This window comes from Panthera tigris, chromosome B1 (genome assembly GCF_018350195.1).
Source record: "Panthera tigris isolate Pti1 chromosome B1, P.tigris_Pti1_mat1.1, whole genome shotgun sequence".
Classification (NCBI taxonomy): Eukaryota; Metazoa; Chordata; class Mammalia; order Carnivora; family Felidae; genus Panthera; species Panthera tigris.
The window spans coordinates 22,941,891-22,957,004 of NC_056663.1; the positions used below are offsets into that span (position 1 = coordinate 22,941,891).

The 15,114-nt window shown below is 36.0% G+C and overlaps 1 protein-coding gene across 6 annotated transcripts in view; it reads right to left on the reverse strand.

The window, feature by feature from the left end:
• The window catches only part of TUSC3 (tumor suppressor candidate 3), a 270,582-nt gene that overhangs the window by 151,920 nt on the left and 103,548 nt on the right, over window positions 1–15,114 (reverse strand). For all 6 annotated transcript variants that reach the window (XM_042983058.1, XM_042983060.1, XM_042983061.1 and 3 more), the window contains exon 2: window positions 1,471–1,640. In XM_042983058.1, coding sequence (XP_042838992.1) covers window positions 1,471–1,610 — 140 coding nt within the window. In that variant the 5' untranslated portion in view covers window positions 1,611–1,640. The remainder of the gene's footprint in view (window positions 1–1,470; window positions 1,641–15,114) is intronic.

Consider the following 15,114-nt stretch of genomic DNA (forward strand, 5'->3'; position numbering starts at 1 on the left):
TGAAAGTTTACTCAGTAATGAAAAGAATGATGACTATTGATAAATGCAACAACTTGGATGCATGTTGAGGGCATTATGGCAAGTTATATAAAACACCAAACCCAAAAAATCATCAAGAGTAGGATTGCACCCACATCACATTATTAAAACAACAAAATGGAGTACAAATGCAGGATGTGGGAGTGGAATGGGAATGGGTGCATGGATGTGGCTATAAAGGGCAAGAGGAAGGATTCTTATGGTAATGGAACTGTTGTATACCTTCTATACAATACCTTCCATATCATATGTTGTATACCTTCTATATCAATACCAATACTCTACTTTTGACATTGTACTACAGTTTTACAAGATGTTACCATTGGGGGACACTGAGCAAAAGGTATATAGGATCTCTCTGCATTATTTCTTACAATTGCATGTGAACCTACATTATCTCAACATTAAAAAAAATTTTTTTAAAGGATGTTGCATACGTATTTGTACTTGTCCAAAATTTTCCTTACTATGTTCCCACTAAAAGATATTTCAATCATTTAAATGATTTACTTCTGGGCGCCTGGGTGGCTCGGTCAGTTGAGCATCCGACCTTGGCTCAAGTCATGATCTTACGGTCCATGAGTTCAAGCCCCCCGTTGGGCTCTGTGCTGACAGCTAAGAGCCTGGAGCCTGCTTCAGATTCTGTGTCTCCCTCTCTCTGACCCGCCCCTGTTTATGCTCTGTCTCTCTCTGTCTCAAAAATAAATAAACATTAAAAAAAATTTTTTTTAATAAATAAATAAATAAATTTAAAAAAATTTTTTTTTTTTTAACGTTTATTTATTTTTGAGACAGAGCATGAACGGGGGAGGGTCAGAGAGAGGGAGACACAGAATCTGAAACAGGCTCCAGGCTCTGAGCTGTCAGCACAGAGCCCGATGCGGAGCTTGAACTCACGGACTGCGAGATCATGACCTAAGCCAAAGTCAGCCGCTTAACCAACTGAGCCACCCAGGCGCCCCTAAATAAATAAATAAATTTATAAATGATTTACTTCTGTTTTATAGAAGAACCTTCTAATCACTGGAAGTAATTAAAAGTAAATGGATTTCTGTAGGTAAAAGTATGACTCTCGATTAAACTGTTAAAATAGAATATGTTTAAGGAGGTTACTTGATTGCCCATAAAATATAATTAGGTAACTTACAGACAATATTCGAAACAAATCTTATCACACATTTACCTTTATACAGGACATAAAGAAGAAAATATGTTTTATGATTACTCTTGCATTGGTTAATAAGTATTACACACAGTAAAAGAATATTATTTTCTAAAATATACCGGTATTGAGCTTACCTTGAAGTGCACATTTAGAGCAGACTATAACCTTGAACAGCTGTTGAATTCTATTACATAGATTTACTTAAGTGTAATAAATATACAAGCATGGGATAGTATTTTTAAAATTTTTTAGAACACATAAATTACCTGCACACAGAACACTGCCGTTGAGGCTGAAGAGCAGTGAACATAACGATCATAGAATAGTTTCGAGGTGGTGCCTTTATAAATTTTCGGAATTTATCGCCATTCATTCGGAAGATTGAGCGCCTGGAACTCCATTCCATCAGCTGTTCTACTTTTTCAGCTAAAAGATTCTGCAATTAAACACAGGAATTTAAATTTACACAGGGTTAAAGTCCTCCACTATGTATTTCATAGATACTGAATTGCATGAGATTCTACCTTACCCCAAATTAATTTCTGGTGAAAGTTTTTCTTTTGGTGAAGATATCTATTATTAATTGACTGTATATGCATAAAATATTTCATTTTATTTTCCCTAAAGATTGCAAAGGTTTATAAAACAGACATAAAAAGTAAAACAGACTACCACTTCCACAAAGATAAAACACACATGCTTTTCCCTAATCAACCACTAAATACAGAAAAACATGCTGTCCATTACATAAAAAGCAAATACAGGAAGGCTCTGAAAAAGGATGTCCAATGTTAAAAAAAGAAGGAAATCCTGCTATTTGCAACAACATGGATAAAAATACGGGGTATTACGCCAAGTGAAATAAGCCAGTCATGTAAGAATAAATATGGCATGATTCCACTTGTATGAGGTTCCCAAAATAGTCAAACTCCTAGAAGCAGAGAAAAAACAGTGGTTGCCAGGGGTTAGGGGAGGAAGAAATGGACAATTGTTGCTCAATGGGTATAAAGTTTCAGTTACGCAAGGTGAGTAAGTTCCTGAGATCTACTGGACCACATAGTATCTATAGTTAACAACTGAGTACCGTGACCTTTAAAATATGCTAAAGAGGACAGATCTCATGTTAAGTGTTCACACCACCACATACACACACGCACGCACGCACGCAAAGAACACAAGGCAATTTCTGAAGGTGATGCATGTGTTTGGTATTTTGATTGTGGTAACGGAATCACAGATGTGTACATATGTTGAAGCCATCAATATATATATCACGGGTGTTCAGTGTTTTGTATATCAATGATAACCCAATAAAACTTTTAAGAAAGGAGGAGAAAGAGAGAGGAGAGGCAGGCATCTTACCCTGAGTTAGGGTAAAAGACTTGCTGAACTGCTCTGCACCTACCTGAGGGAGAAAAAAGATAAAAGAAATGGAAGAGAAAAGGGAAGCAGGGGCAGTAACTTGCTCAAAGAGCATCATGCTTAGTTAGTAGTTGGACACAACATTCAGGTAAATGCACAATGGCAGAGTGACAATGACAAAAAAGAAATATTATAACTAATTACTGGGATAATGTTACTTAAAAAAAAAAAAGACAACAAAATTTTACCTTACCAAAAAAGTACCAGCTGAAATTCATCCTAATCTCAAAACAGGCTAATTATTTGGATTTGATTATATTTGTCTGTAGGCCTTTAATTCCACGTGCAGATAGAACATGAATATATTTCCATAAAAATAATACTCTTGCTAAACTGAAAGTTAAATAAAATTTTAGAAGACACTGCTCTGCTTCATCAATACACACAAAACAGCTAAAAACTGAGCAGAAGGACTTACACGAACTTTTCTTACTTTGAATTCTGAGGAATAAAGTGAGGCTGTTTCCATGTTAAGCATAATTTACTAGTGTTTGTCTTATAAAAATTGTCATATATTTAATATGATTTAAAATCTTCAATTGTTTACCCTAACACTCAGTGAGTCAATTTAACATCTGTAAATTCTTCTGAAATAATTTTAAAATAAAGCATTTTATTTATAGGGACTGTGACCCTCTATGTAAAGACAGAACCTCCAACTAGCAATCAAGCAAAGTCTTAATACACTAATGAGGGCAAAAAGAACTGGTCTAAAAAACAGCAGATTGTCTGCAGGTTCCTAGGGTGTTTTAGTATACTTTTCTCAACACACACACACACACACACACACACACACACACACACACTTTCCTCTTATTATTATTTTTTATTTATTTATCTTGAGAGGAAGAGAAAGAGAGAACGCACAACCCAAGGGGGAAGGGGCAGAGAGGGAGAGAATCCCAAGCAGGCTGAGCGCTGTCAGTGCAGATCCCGACGCAGGGCTTGATCTCATCAGTGAGAGCGTGACCTGAGCCAAAATCAAGAGTCCAGACGCTTAACCGACCGGGCTACCGAGACACTCCCACACACACACGTTCCTTTTAAATTCTCTAATAATAATTCTATAACAATTAGATTCTATAATAATCTAATTCTATTCTACAATAATTCTATAATAACGTTACTCTATTTTTTGTTGTTAAAAACAATCACATCTTTACACCAATACGTTATCATGACATTAAATAAATTTGAAAGGTAGAAGATTTTGTTCTACTTCCACTTTTTCAGTTATCAAAGAAGCAAGCCAGTTTCAAGCGTGCTGGCAAAAACAAGTATCCTGAGTCAGAAATATACTTTTTTTCTCTGGCAAGGTTTTTTTGTTTTCCAGCTTTACTGAAGTATAAGTGACCAAACTGTAAGATATTTAAAGTATAGAACATGATGAATGGATATACATATACACTGTGAAAAGATTCCTTCCATCTAGTTAACTGACATATTCATCACCTCACACAGAATACCTTTTTTTCTTTCCTTTATTTATGGTGGGGGGCGGGGTGGGCGAGAACACTTAAGTTCTATAGTCACCATGTTATACATTAGATCCTCAGACCTTATTCACCTTATATCTAAAAGTTTGTAACCTTTTATCAAGTTTCCTTGTCCCCCTCCACCACCACCCTTTTATGGGCCTGCTCCTGACAATGACTTTTCTGTCCCTACTGTTTCTATGATTTCAAATATATATATATTTTTAATTCAACATATAAGTGACTGCATTTTATAAACACACATACATCATACTTGTTAATCCATTCTCATGGCACAAAAGGCACCATGAGCTCCATGTTGTCACCCAAGTCTCATGGGGCTGGTGTGGAACAGCCCGGATAGATGATCATTTAGCGGGTTTATGAGAGAGCTGAAGAACTCTAAGGTTAAGAAAACCCAATCTTTGAAAGGTACTGCTGGCAAACATGCCCAACCTCTGCTCTAGAGGTAAAAATGATCTTTATTATCCTGAACAGGAAATAAATCTGTCCTGAAACTTTCCTAAGTCTAGATTTCTAAAGAAATCTAAATTAGGGGCACCTGGGTGGCTCAGTCAGTTGAGATCCGACTGTGGCTCAGGTCATGATCTCGCGGTCCGTGAGTTCAAGCCCCACATGGGGCTCTGTGCTGACAGCTCAGAGCCTCGAGCCTATTTCAGATTCTGTGTCTCCTTCTCTCTGACCCTCCCCCGTTCATTCTCTGTCTCTCTCTGTGTCAAAAATAAACGTTAAAAAAAAAAGAAATCTAAATTAAAATCAATTTACTATCTTTCAAGGCTGTTTGTACAACAATATCCTTGAAAAGACAGTCCAGCTAATGCCTTGGTTCAGACGTGCAGAAATATGAGAGATCCATGGAGATTTGCCTCCCCAAAATATCAATCAATGCATTCTTTAAATCACAAAATTTGAAAACATAATTCCCCCCGCCCAACCTGCCAAAAAAAAAAAAAAGAAAAAGAAAAAGATCAAGTCAAATACTAAATACAGGTTGTTTATTGACCTTTTAGGAGTTACAAATCTAGTTCTGCTAAATATGCCTAAAAGAGAGTATGGAAATATAATTCAACTTGTCAAGAATAACTACTCTCTGAATGGTGGATATGGGTAGCTGTCCCTCATAGTTTCACAACTGGATTGTCACAACATCATAATCAGCTAAGAAAAATGTATCCATATATTCTAAAATATCTTTTGTCAGGATGTATATAGTTACAAAAATTTTTTTAAGCCTTCAAGACTTGAAAGGTTAAATATGGCACTCACTTTCCACAAACATCCACCTACATTAACAGATATTCCACATACACTTTCATTCCATCAAAACACATGTTAAAGAAAAGAAGAAGGTAAACAAGCCTGTTATTCATATTTCCCAGTGCTTCCATCTTTCAGATAATATGAAGCTTCTTACTGACAGAGACTAAATAAGTTACATCCACCCTTTAAAAATTATACAAAAAATGTATAATAACTTGGCTAAAGTGGATTCTTTTTTATTATTTAATGTTTACTTATTTTTGAGACAGCGTGAGTAGGGGAGGGGCAGAGAGAGAGACACACGCAGAATCCAAAGTAGGCTCCAGGCCCCACGCTGTCAGCACAGAGCCCCACGTGGGGCTCAAACTCATGAACTCTGAGTCAGACACCTAACCAACTAAGCCACCCAGGTGCCCCAAATTCCTTTTTTAAAGTACACTTTTAGTTACTGGGTAGTTACTCTTTCAGAATTAAGCAAATATAAATCTTCCCTTTTTCTGACTATTCAGATTCTATAATTTGACAGTCACGGTGCTACAGATTTTAGGGTACACAGTCACATTCAACACCAATGTCAACATATAACTTTTACACAGTCATGCCTGGAAAAAAGTAAAATTCCAATTTTATGTAGTTTTCCTACTGCAAATAATCAGGAAAATACTTTTTTAGAAGAAAATACCCATCAGTTCCATCAGGGTACATCAGCCTGATAGACTAACTACAGTTGACCCTCTACAACACACGTTTTCAAGTGTGTGGGTCCAATTGAACTTTTTTCAATAAACATGCAGGACAGGTGCCTGGGTGGCTCAGGCATTAAGCATTCATCTTCGGCTCAGGTCATGATTTCACTGTTGGTGAGTTCAAGTCCCACATCAGATGAACTCCGAGCCCTGCTCTGGGTGAGCACAAGCCCTACTTCCAGTTAAAAAACAAAACAAAACAAAACAAAACCCACGAGCCCCACTTCGGGGGGAGCCCTGCTTCTCTCTCTGCCCCTTGTGGGATTCTCTCTGCCCCTCATTCACTTGCAACCCCACTCTCAAAGGGGTTTATATCTCAAAGGAGATATATGTATCTCTCAAAGAGAAATATAAATGTAAATAATATAAATATATAAATATAAACAAATAAGTATATAGGAAATTTTTTGGAGATTTGTTTGAGACAATTTGAAAAACCTGTGTAACTTAGAAATACTGAAAAAGAAAAAAAGTTGACATATTATTGTGAAAAAACAGTATTTAATACAACATACAAAATATGTGTTAATTGCTGATGTCATTGTAAGGCTTTAGGGCAAAGGAAGGCTATTAGTAGTTAAGTTCTGGGGACTCAAAAGTGATACTTGGATTTTCAACTGCATGGGAGTCGCCACCCCTAAGTCCTGCATTCTTCAAGGGCCAACTACATTGGTATTTTTGTTCCTACTGTGCTTAAAAGCCTGGGTGGCGCAGTCGGTTAAGCGTCCGACTTCAGCCAGGTCACGATCTCGCGCTCCGTGAGTTCGAGCCCCGCGTCAAGCTCTGGGCTGATGGCTCGGAGCCTGGAGCCTGTTTCCGATTCTGTGTCTCCCTCTCTCTCTGCCCCTCCCCCGTTCATGCTCTGTCTCTCTCTGTCCCAAAAATAAATTAAAAACGTTGAAAAAAAAAAAATTAAAAAAAAAATAAATAAATAAAAAATAAAAAAATAAAAAAAAATAAAAGCAGGGTATCAGTGTGGACTGCTAATGCTGCCTGCAATGTATTCATGTACTTAAGTGTCACCACACCTTTACCAGATTAGGGTACTCATTTTCATTCATATTCTCTCTACTAACTTAATAAGTAAAAATGGTAGCTCATTGTTCTAATTTGCACTGCGATTTGCTGGCAAAACTGAACAATTGTCTACAATTCTGCATACCTGTTCCATGTTCCTAGTTACCTCATGACCTTTATCTGTCATCTATTCACGAACACAATTTTATAGAAGACATGAAAATATATGTAATAAACCCCTTTCCATACTGATTCAAATTAAAACAGCACTAGGATAAGATTTTATCACTTCTAAATTATGTTCATTTTGCTTACAGCGTGAGCACTAGCAAAGTAATATTTTAAAAGTATGTATTTGAGGGCACTTGGGTGGCTCAGTCATTAAGCATCTGACTTTGGCTCAGGTCATGATTTCACGGTTCGTGCATTCAAGTCCCACATCGGGTGATCTCGTGCCCACACTGGGTGATGATGAGCCCCGCATCAGGGGAGCCCCGCTTCTCTCTCTGCCCCTCACTCACATGTGCTCTGTCTCTCTCAAATAATTAATTAAAGTATTTGATTATACTTTGTGAATTATTTCTCTTTAAAAAGTTTCAATTTACACTGTGAAAAATCTCAGTCCTTTAAAATCTGAAAAAACAAATCCATTTTCTGGTGCCTCAACGAATAACAAATGATGGTGCCATTAAGAAGTCTCCCTCCTTTTCTCTTTTAATATCCTAACCGTTTGATTACTCACACAAGTTTCTCTCTTAATGTGATGATTCAACCCACACAGCGTAAAATCCACTGGTAAAATTTTCTTATGCATTTCAAGTACCAAACAACTTTTAATGTTTTCTTCTAAAATATAAGCATAAGGGGTGACTGAAGTGTTCTCTCTCATGAATGTGGTGATGGAAACAAAACTAGGCTTTTGCCAAAACCCATAGAAATATACAACCCAAAAATGAATTTTAAGTATTTTTTAAAAATCAACCAGGATGGGGTGGGGGGTTCTGAAATGAAATATAAACTTTAAAAAACAAAGCTCACTGTATTACAAATCAATCATATACACCTACTTTGGAAAACAGTATTTGACTGGATACTCTTAAAGCTAAAGAGAAAAGAACTGTATATAAATCCCATACTCTAGTTAGTTGTTTTATTTCTCACAAGATTAGCAATTGTGTTACTTTATGAGTATACTAGAGTTGAAGAAAAAATTAAATATATATAATTATCAGATTTATTATTTTCAAAACAAAAGAACTTACAAGTAAGGAAAAGGAAAAGCAAGGAACAATGCTATGGTATTAAACAGGAGAGGCATCCATATTAAGTATGGCTTTTAAAACAGAAAACACATACATACACTTATGTACAAGTATACAGACACACACATATGTATGGATTACTATAAATATATTTCCTAACTACGTTCAATGAGAAGGCTGAGGAACAAGAACATCCCAACAGCACACATAGCGCTGAGATCTTAGTTTCTAAACAACATTCTCTATTAAAAAGAACCAAGGTTTCTTAGAGCAGCAACTGATTAAAAGGCTGAGACAGAGAAAAACAACATGAGACTAGAGTATCTTGTGGTACCAGAAAGTAAACAAGTGCTCAAGAAAGGCATGTCAAAGGGCATAGGAACCAACTAGAAAAAGCTCCCAATAACCAAAGCTGTAAAGTTCAAGCAACAATAAAAATGACCGTAGTACTGAATTTTAAACCAAATACTAAGAGGAAAAAAAAAAAGTCTGTGAGTCCATACTTACATGTAAATTACTGAATGAGAAAACAAATAGGAGAGGGGCACCTGGGTGGCTGAGTAGGTTAAGCATCCAACTCTAGGTTTCAGCTCAGGACACGATCTCACAGTTTCCCAAGTTCAAGCCCCATGTCAGGCTTTGCACTCACAGCGCAGAGCCTGCATGGGATTCTCTCTCTCTCTCCCTCACTCGCGCTGTCTCTTTCTCAAAATAAGTAAACTTAAAAAAAATGTTTAAAACAACAAACAAATACAAATAGGAGAAAGGGATTACTCTTCCTCAGAGAAGAATTCCAAGTAATAAATGGCGAAGTATTAGGGGTAACAGGAATACCACAGTAAGTAACATCAATGGGTTCTAAGCTTAGTTAGGAGGTACAATTTTGAAGAGAAGCAGAATATTTGCATAGTCTCAAAGTATCTTCCTAAAAATGTTTATTAATCATCAATAGAAAAATAGTACTGTGATAGTGAAGCAACCTAGCTGATACCTTACCCAAGCAGTCAATGTTAACAATACAGTAATAAGAGATGAACATCATGTATTCCTTGATACTGAGAAGAGCATATTATTCTTGCCAGAAACACATGACCTCAATCTAATCATGAAAAAAAACAAAAAAACATCATACAAGCCCACACTAGTAACATTCTACAAAATAACTGACCAGTATCCTTCCAAGGTGTCAAGTTCATGAAAATAAGCAACCACGGAGGAACTGTCATAGAATGCAGAAGATGAAAGAGACGTGACAACTAAATACAATGTGAAACTCTGGAATGGATTCTGGAGCAGGATGGAGACATTTGTGAAATAACTAGTGATATGTGAATAATATCCATAGGTTAGTTAATAATACTGAGCCAAAGTTAACGTCTCATTTTTGGTAACCGTACGTATTGTTAACTCTGGGAGACACTGAGTGAAAGGCATATGGGACCAGTGTACAATTTCTGCAACATTTCTATAAATTTAAAATTACAGGTGACCCTTGAAAAACCCTGGGGTTAATGCCCCTGACCCCCCATGCAGCTGAAAATCCGCCAATAACTTTTAACTCCCCTAATAGTTAACTACTAATGGCCTACTGTTGACTGGAAGCCTGACTGAGACTATAAATAGTCTATTAACAAATATTTTGTACATTATCTGTATTATATACTGTATTCTTACAAACAAGTAGCTAAAGTAAATGTTAATTAAGTTATAAAGAAGACAAAACATATTTACAGTACTATACTATAAAAAATCCACATATAAGGGGACCTGCAGTGATAAAACCAATGTTGTTCAAAGGTAAACCATATGTCAAAATTAAAAAAAAAGACATGCATAAGTATATGATATAAATATACATTAGGTCTCTCAAGTTTTTAATATGCACAAGTTTTACCTATTGGTTAGTCTAAGTTGGAATGGAAGCTTCTGTGCTCTAAGTTCAGAGAAAAATTACATTTAAGTGTTGCTTCATACTGGCACATTTTTAAAATGAATAATTATTTCTATTTTTTGAAAATATTAGGATCAGGATTGCAAAGGTGAGAAAAAAGGCAAAACTCTTTCTTAAGTCAACAGATTTTGATAGACTCATTGCCTATCAATGGAGACAGGATGCAGGATGCCTCCTGAAGCATGCCCTAAAAAACTGAAGCACAACTCCAAAGGTGCATCTATTTACACATGAGAAGCCTTCCGTAATTCAAAAAATATTTACTATCTCCTATGTGCCAGGCACTGAATTAGGACCTGAGAATAGAAGAGTAAATATGATATAGTCCCTTCCATCATTGACTTTATAGAGTGATGTTTCTCAAACTTTAATAGTGCTCTGATCCCTCTTTGAAGAAAAGGAATTCTTGCAGCCCCTTATCCCAAGTGTCTTAATTATTTTTATTGTGATGCTATTCCCATATGTAGAAATAGAATAGGTATAAACTTAGGCTTCGGTATTTAGATGTGCAACTTCTTTCGATATGGATATGAACCTTTTATTTTAATTCCAGTATGGTTAACAGTGTTATTGTAGTTTCAGGTGTACAAAATAGTGATTCAACAATTCAACGATGTATATACGTATATATACATATATATACACATACCCTACTTCATCCTTTTATCAATCGATGGGCACTTGGGCTGCTTCCATAATTTGACTACCTAAAGAATGCTGCAATAAACATAGAGGTGCATGTATCCCTTTGAATTAGTGTTTTTGTACTTTTTAGGTAAACACCCAGCAGTGTAATTACTGGATCATAGGGTAGTTCTATTTTTAACTTTCTGAGGATCCTCCATACTGTTTTTCCAGAGTGGCTGCACCAGTTTGCATTTCCACCCACAGTGCACGGGGGTTCGTTTTTCTCCACATCCTTGCCAATACTACTGCACAGCAAAGGAAACAAATCAACAAAACTAAAAGGCAACCTACTGAATGGGAGAAGATATTTGCAAATATTTCTGTATGTTAGGTCATTTAATTTTATTCTATTTTCTATCCATAAGAAGCAAGTGATTAGTTTTTATATCCCCTACTGAAAGCATCTTTTCCTTGTTTAAAAGTCAACAATCCCAAAGTCAAAGGCACCTGAAATTACTCTAAAATATATAGTTTCGACTCATTTCTGAATTCTCTCATCTGTGAACACTAGAAAAACACAAGGAAATGTTAGAAGGCATACAAATAACTACATTAACAACATAAATGACCTTTATAAAAAAGGGGAAAAAAACTATCTAAGCCAAATTAAAATTTTTGCCTTCCCACCTCACTAATGTCAACAGAGACAATGACTTTTAACTACATTCATTACAGAAATCATAATAATTCATTTATTTTTTAAATGTAGCATCATCATCTGTACCATAATATGAGGCTCAAAATCAATGGAAAAGGACAAATATTTAGTAAGTACTTCCAATGTGCCAGGCATCATACTAGGCATGCCTCATTTTACAATGTGTCAGGTGCCATACCAACAACCCATTCTACAGAAAAAAGTTTGGGTTCGGTGAACCTAAATTACTTGAGATCAAATGAGTAAGTAGTTAAAAGGGATTCAAACATGGCTTCTCTATCATTAATGCCTATGCGATTATCTCTATGTAATGGGATGTGTGTGTGTATGTATGTTATACAGATATATACATGTATGTATATGATATATATGAATACACACACATTCTTTTTTTTTGTTTTCAAAATGGAACTATTTAAACAAAATTAGACATTTCTACCCAGTGACAGTTTATTGTAAAACTTCCTCCAATTTAATTCCCTGACTAGGTTTAGAAAGTAATTCTTTGTAACCATGTATGATATATGGCAAAGTCAAGCCTAGATAAACAATTACTGTGTAGTTTCCAACTGCTTAAAGGTTTTTAGTTAATACAGAAAAATGTATTTTAAAAGTGCCAATATACTAACAACACACTTGAGCTTAAGAGCAAAAATGCTGACTATTAAAAGTAAACTTAGCTGGCGCCTGGGTGGCTCAGTCAGTTAAGGGTTCAACTCCAGCTCAGGTCATGATCTCACCAGTTCAAGCCCCACATCAGGCTCTGTGCTGACAGCTCGGAGCCTGGAGCCTGTTTCGGATTCTGTGTCTCCCTCTCTGTCTCTGCCCCTCCTCCACTCGTGCTCGCTCGCTCGCTCTCTCTCTCTCTCCAAAATAAACATTAATTTTTTTTTTCGGGGTGCCTGGGTGGCTGAGTCGGTTGAGCGTCCAACTTCAGCTCAGATCACGATCTCACGGTCTGTGAGTTCGAGCTCCGCGTCGGGCTCTGTGCTGACAGCTTGGAGCCTGGAGCCTGCTTCAGATTCTGTGTCCCCCTCTCTCTCTGCCCTTCCCCCATTCATGCTCTGTCTCTCTCTGTCTCAGAAATAAATAAACATTAAAAAAATTTTTTTTCAAGTAAAACTTAGAACATATGATTAAAGAGACTAACGTGTCAGATTCTCTATTTAGGAAGTAACGTGCAGAAGAGATCTGATTAGCTGTACTTCTGTAATTTTAAAACATATCAAGATTGAATTTCAAACTACAATTCTAATTCAAGGAACCTGTTGCAAGTATAAACTACTATATGCCTTGGCAAAGAAGAATCTAATCATTAACAAATTACCACATTATGGCCAAAGAAATTTATAATTTTATAGAAGCATGATTTTAAATTTAAATGTCATCAAAACCTAAATGCTGGTTAATGGACAAAGGAAATGTAGTATACCCATTCAATGGATACTACTGGAAAATAAAAAGGAACAAAGTACTAGAAACGGGACAACATGGATAAACCTCAAAAACATTCGGGGCGCCTGGGTGACTCAGTCGGTTAAGCGTCCGACTTCGGCTCAGGTCATGATCTCACAATCCGTGAGTTCGAGCCCCACGTTGGGCTCTGTGCTGACAGCTCAGAGCCTGGAGCCCGTTTCAGATTCTGTGTCTCCCTCTCTCTCTGCCCCTCCCCTGTTCATGCTCTGTCTCTGTCTCAAAAATAAATAAACGTTAAAAAAAAAAAAAAAAAAAACCATTATACTCACTGAAAGAAGCCAGATATAAAAAAGACCACACACTGTATGTTTCCATTTATATGAAGTTTCTAGAAAAAGCATATTTATAGAGAAAATAAGTAACTTGTTGCTGAGGGGTAGTAACACGGATTAACTGTAATGGGCAGGAGGCTGCTATTAGAGGAATAAAATGTTCTAAAACTGATTTGTGGTGACGTTGCACCACTCGGCTAAAGTTAATGAAAATCACTAAATTGTACAGCTGAAATAGGTAAATTTTATGATGTGTAATCTATGTCTAAATAACACTGTTTTAAAAAAGTTAAATGTCATGGGCTAGTGGGCATAAGGGAGTATTCTACCTACTAATGAGTGAGCCTGGCCCAATGCTAAATACCCATCTCTCAACCTAGATTAGTTGTTCTCTACCTGTCTTCACATACTCAGTACCTGCATGAGGTGAGAAAACATAAAAATAACATGAAAATAACATGTACTGTGAAGCAATGCACATAAAACGTATAGTTCCTCTAGAAGACATCATTTTGGTACTAAATATCTGAGGATTCTCAAAGGTCTCAACAAAGATGATTGCAAAGTATGTATAGTAGATACGAGTCAAGAGTCAGCACCCTGAAAACTTAAAATTAAGATTTGCGGCTTCTAGCCTTGGAATTCCAAATTCTAATCAGTACGAAAGAAAATTTAACCCTTTTAACTTTTATTTCTTCATCTGACAAGAAAAGGATAGCTATTAGTCTTAGTCCATTCAGTGAGATGGTCTCAATGACTGAAAATAAGATATGACTAAACAGAACCATTATAAAGCTTGTTTAATTATGGGCTTTCCACAGAAAATACTGAAATCATGGATATGACTTGTATAAATCAATTATATAAAAGATACACCGAAATTACTCTCTCAAAATGTAAAATAACACTGAACATACTTTAATTAAAAAAAAAAAAGAATTTTAAATCTATAATAAAAATTCTGATTCTGGCCAACATTTTCACAGGTTACAGGTTTTCCTTTATTTCTTTTTTTTTTTTTTTCCATTATCCAAACCAAAACAAGAGCAGTACCTAAAATTGTTACTGCCAAAAAGCTATCACAAGAGGCAACTGGTGCATCAATTATCTCCCATTCTTTACTCCCAACATTCATATGTGAGTCTAATTAAAAGGCTTCCCGGTCACCACATTTTACCCTAAAATCAAGTTCATCAAAACCTTAAACCAGTACAATTACATAAATGCCATTTAGAGAAAGGAAAATGTACAATACTTGCAGATTATTCTAATCTGAGTTTGAATCTAGACCCACACCTCACAACATACATAAAAGTTAATTCCAAATAGGATTTTAGACACAAATATGAAAGTCAAAACAAAATCTTTAGAAGTAAATATGAGGAGGAAGAGGAGGAGGAGGAATTATCAATCATAAAAGAAAAACATTGGTAAACTGAACTTTATTAATTTATGGAAGATACCATAAAGAGGGAAAAGGCAAATCACAGATGGGAAAAGATACTGGCCATACACATAAGTGACAAAGACTTTAGAAGAGGAATATACAAAGGACTCCTTACAACTCAGTAAGAAAAAGACTATCTGACTTTTTAAAGAGCACAAAAAGATCTGAATAGATACTTCCGAAGAGAAAATATCCACTAACATCAGAAAAGGTGCT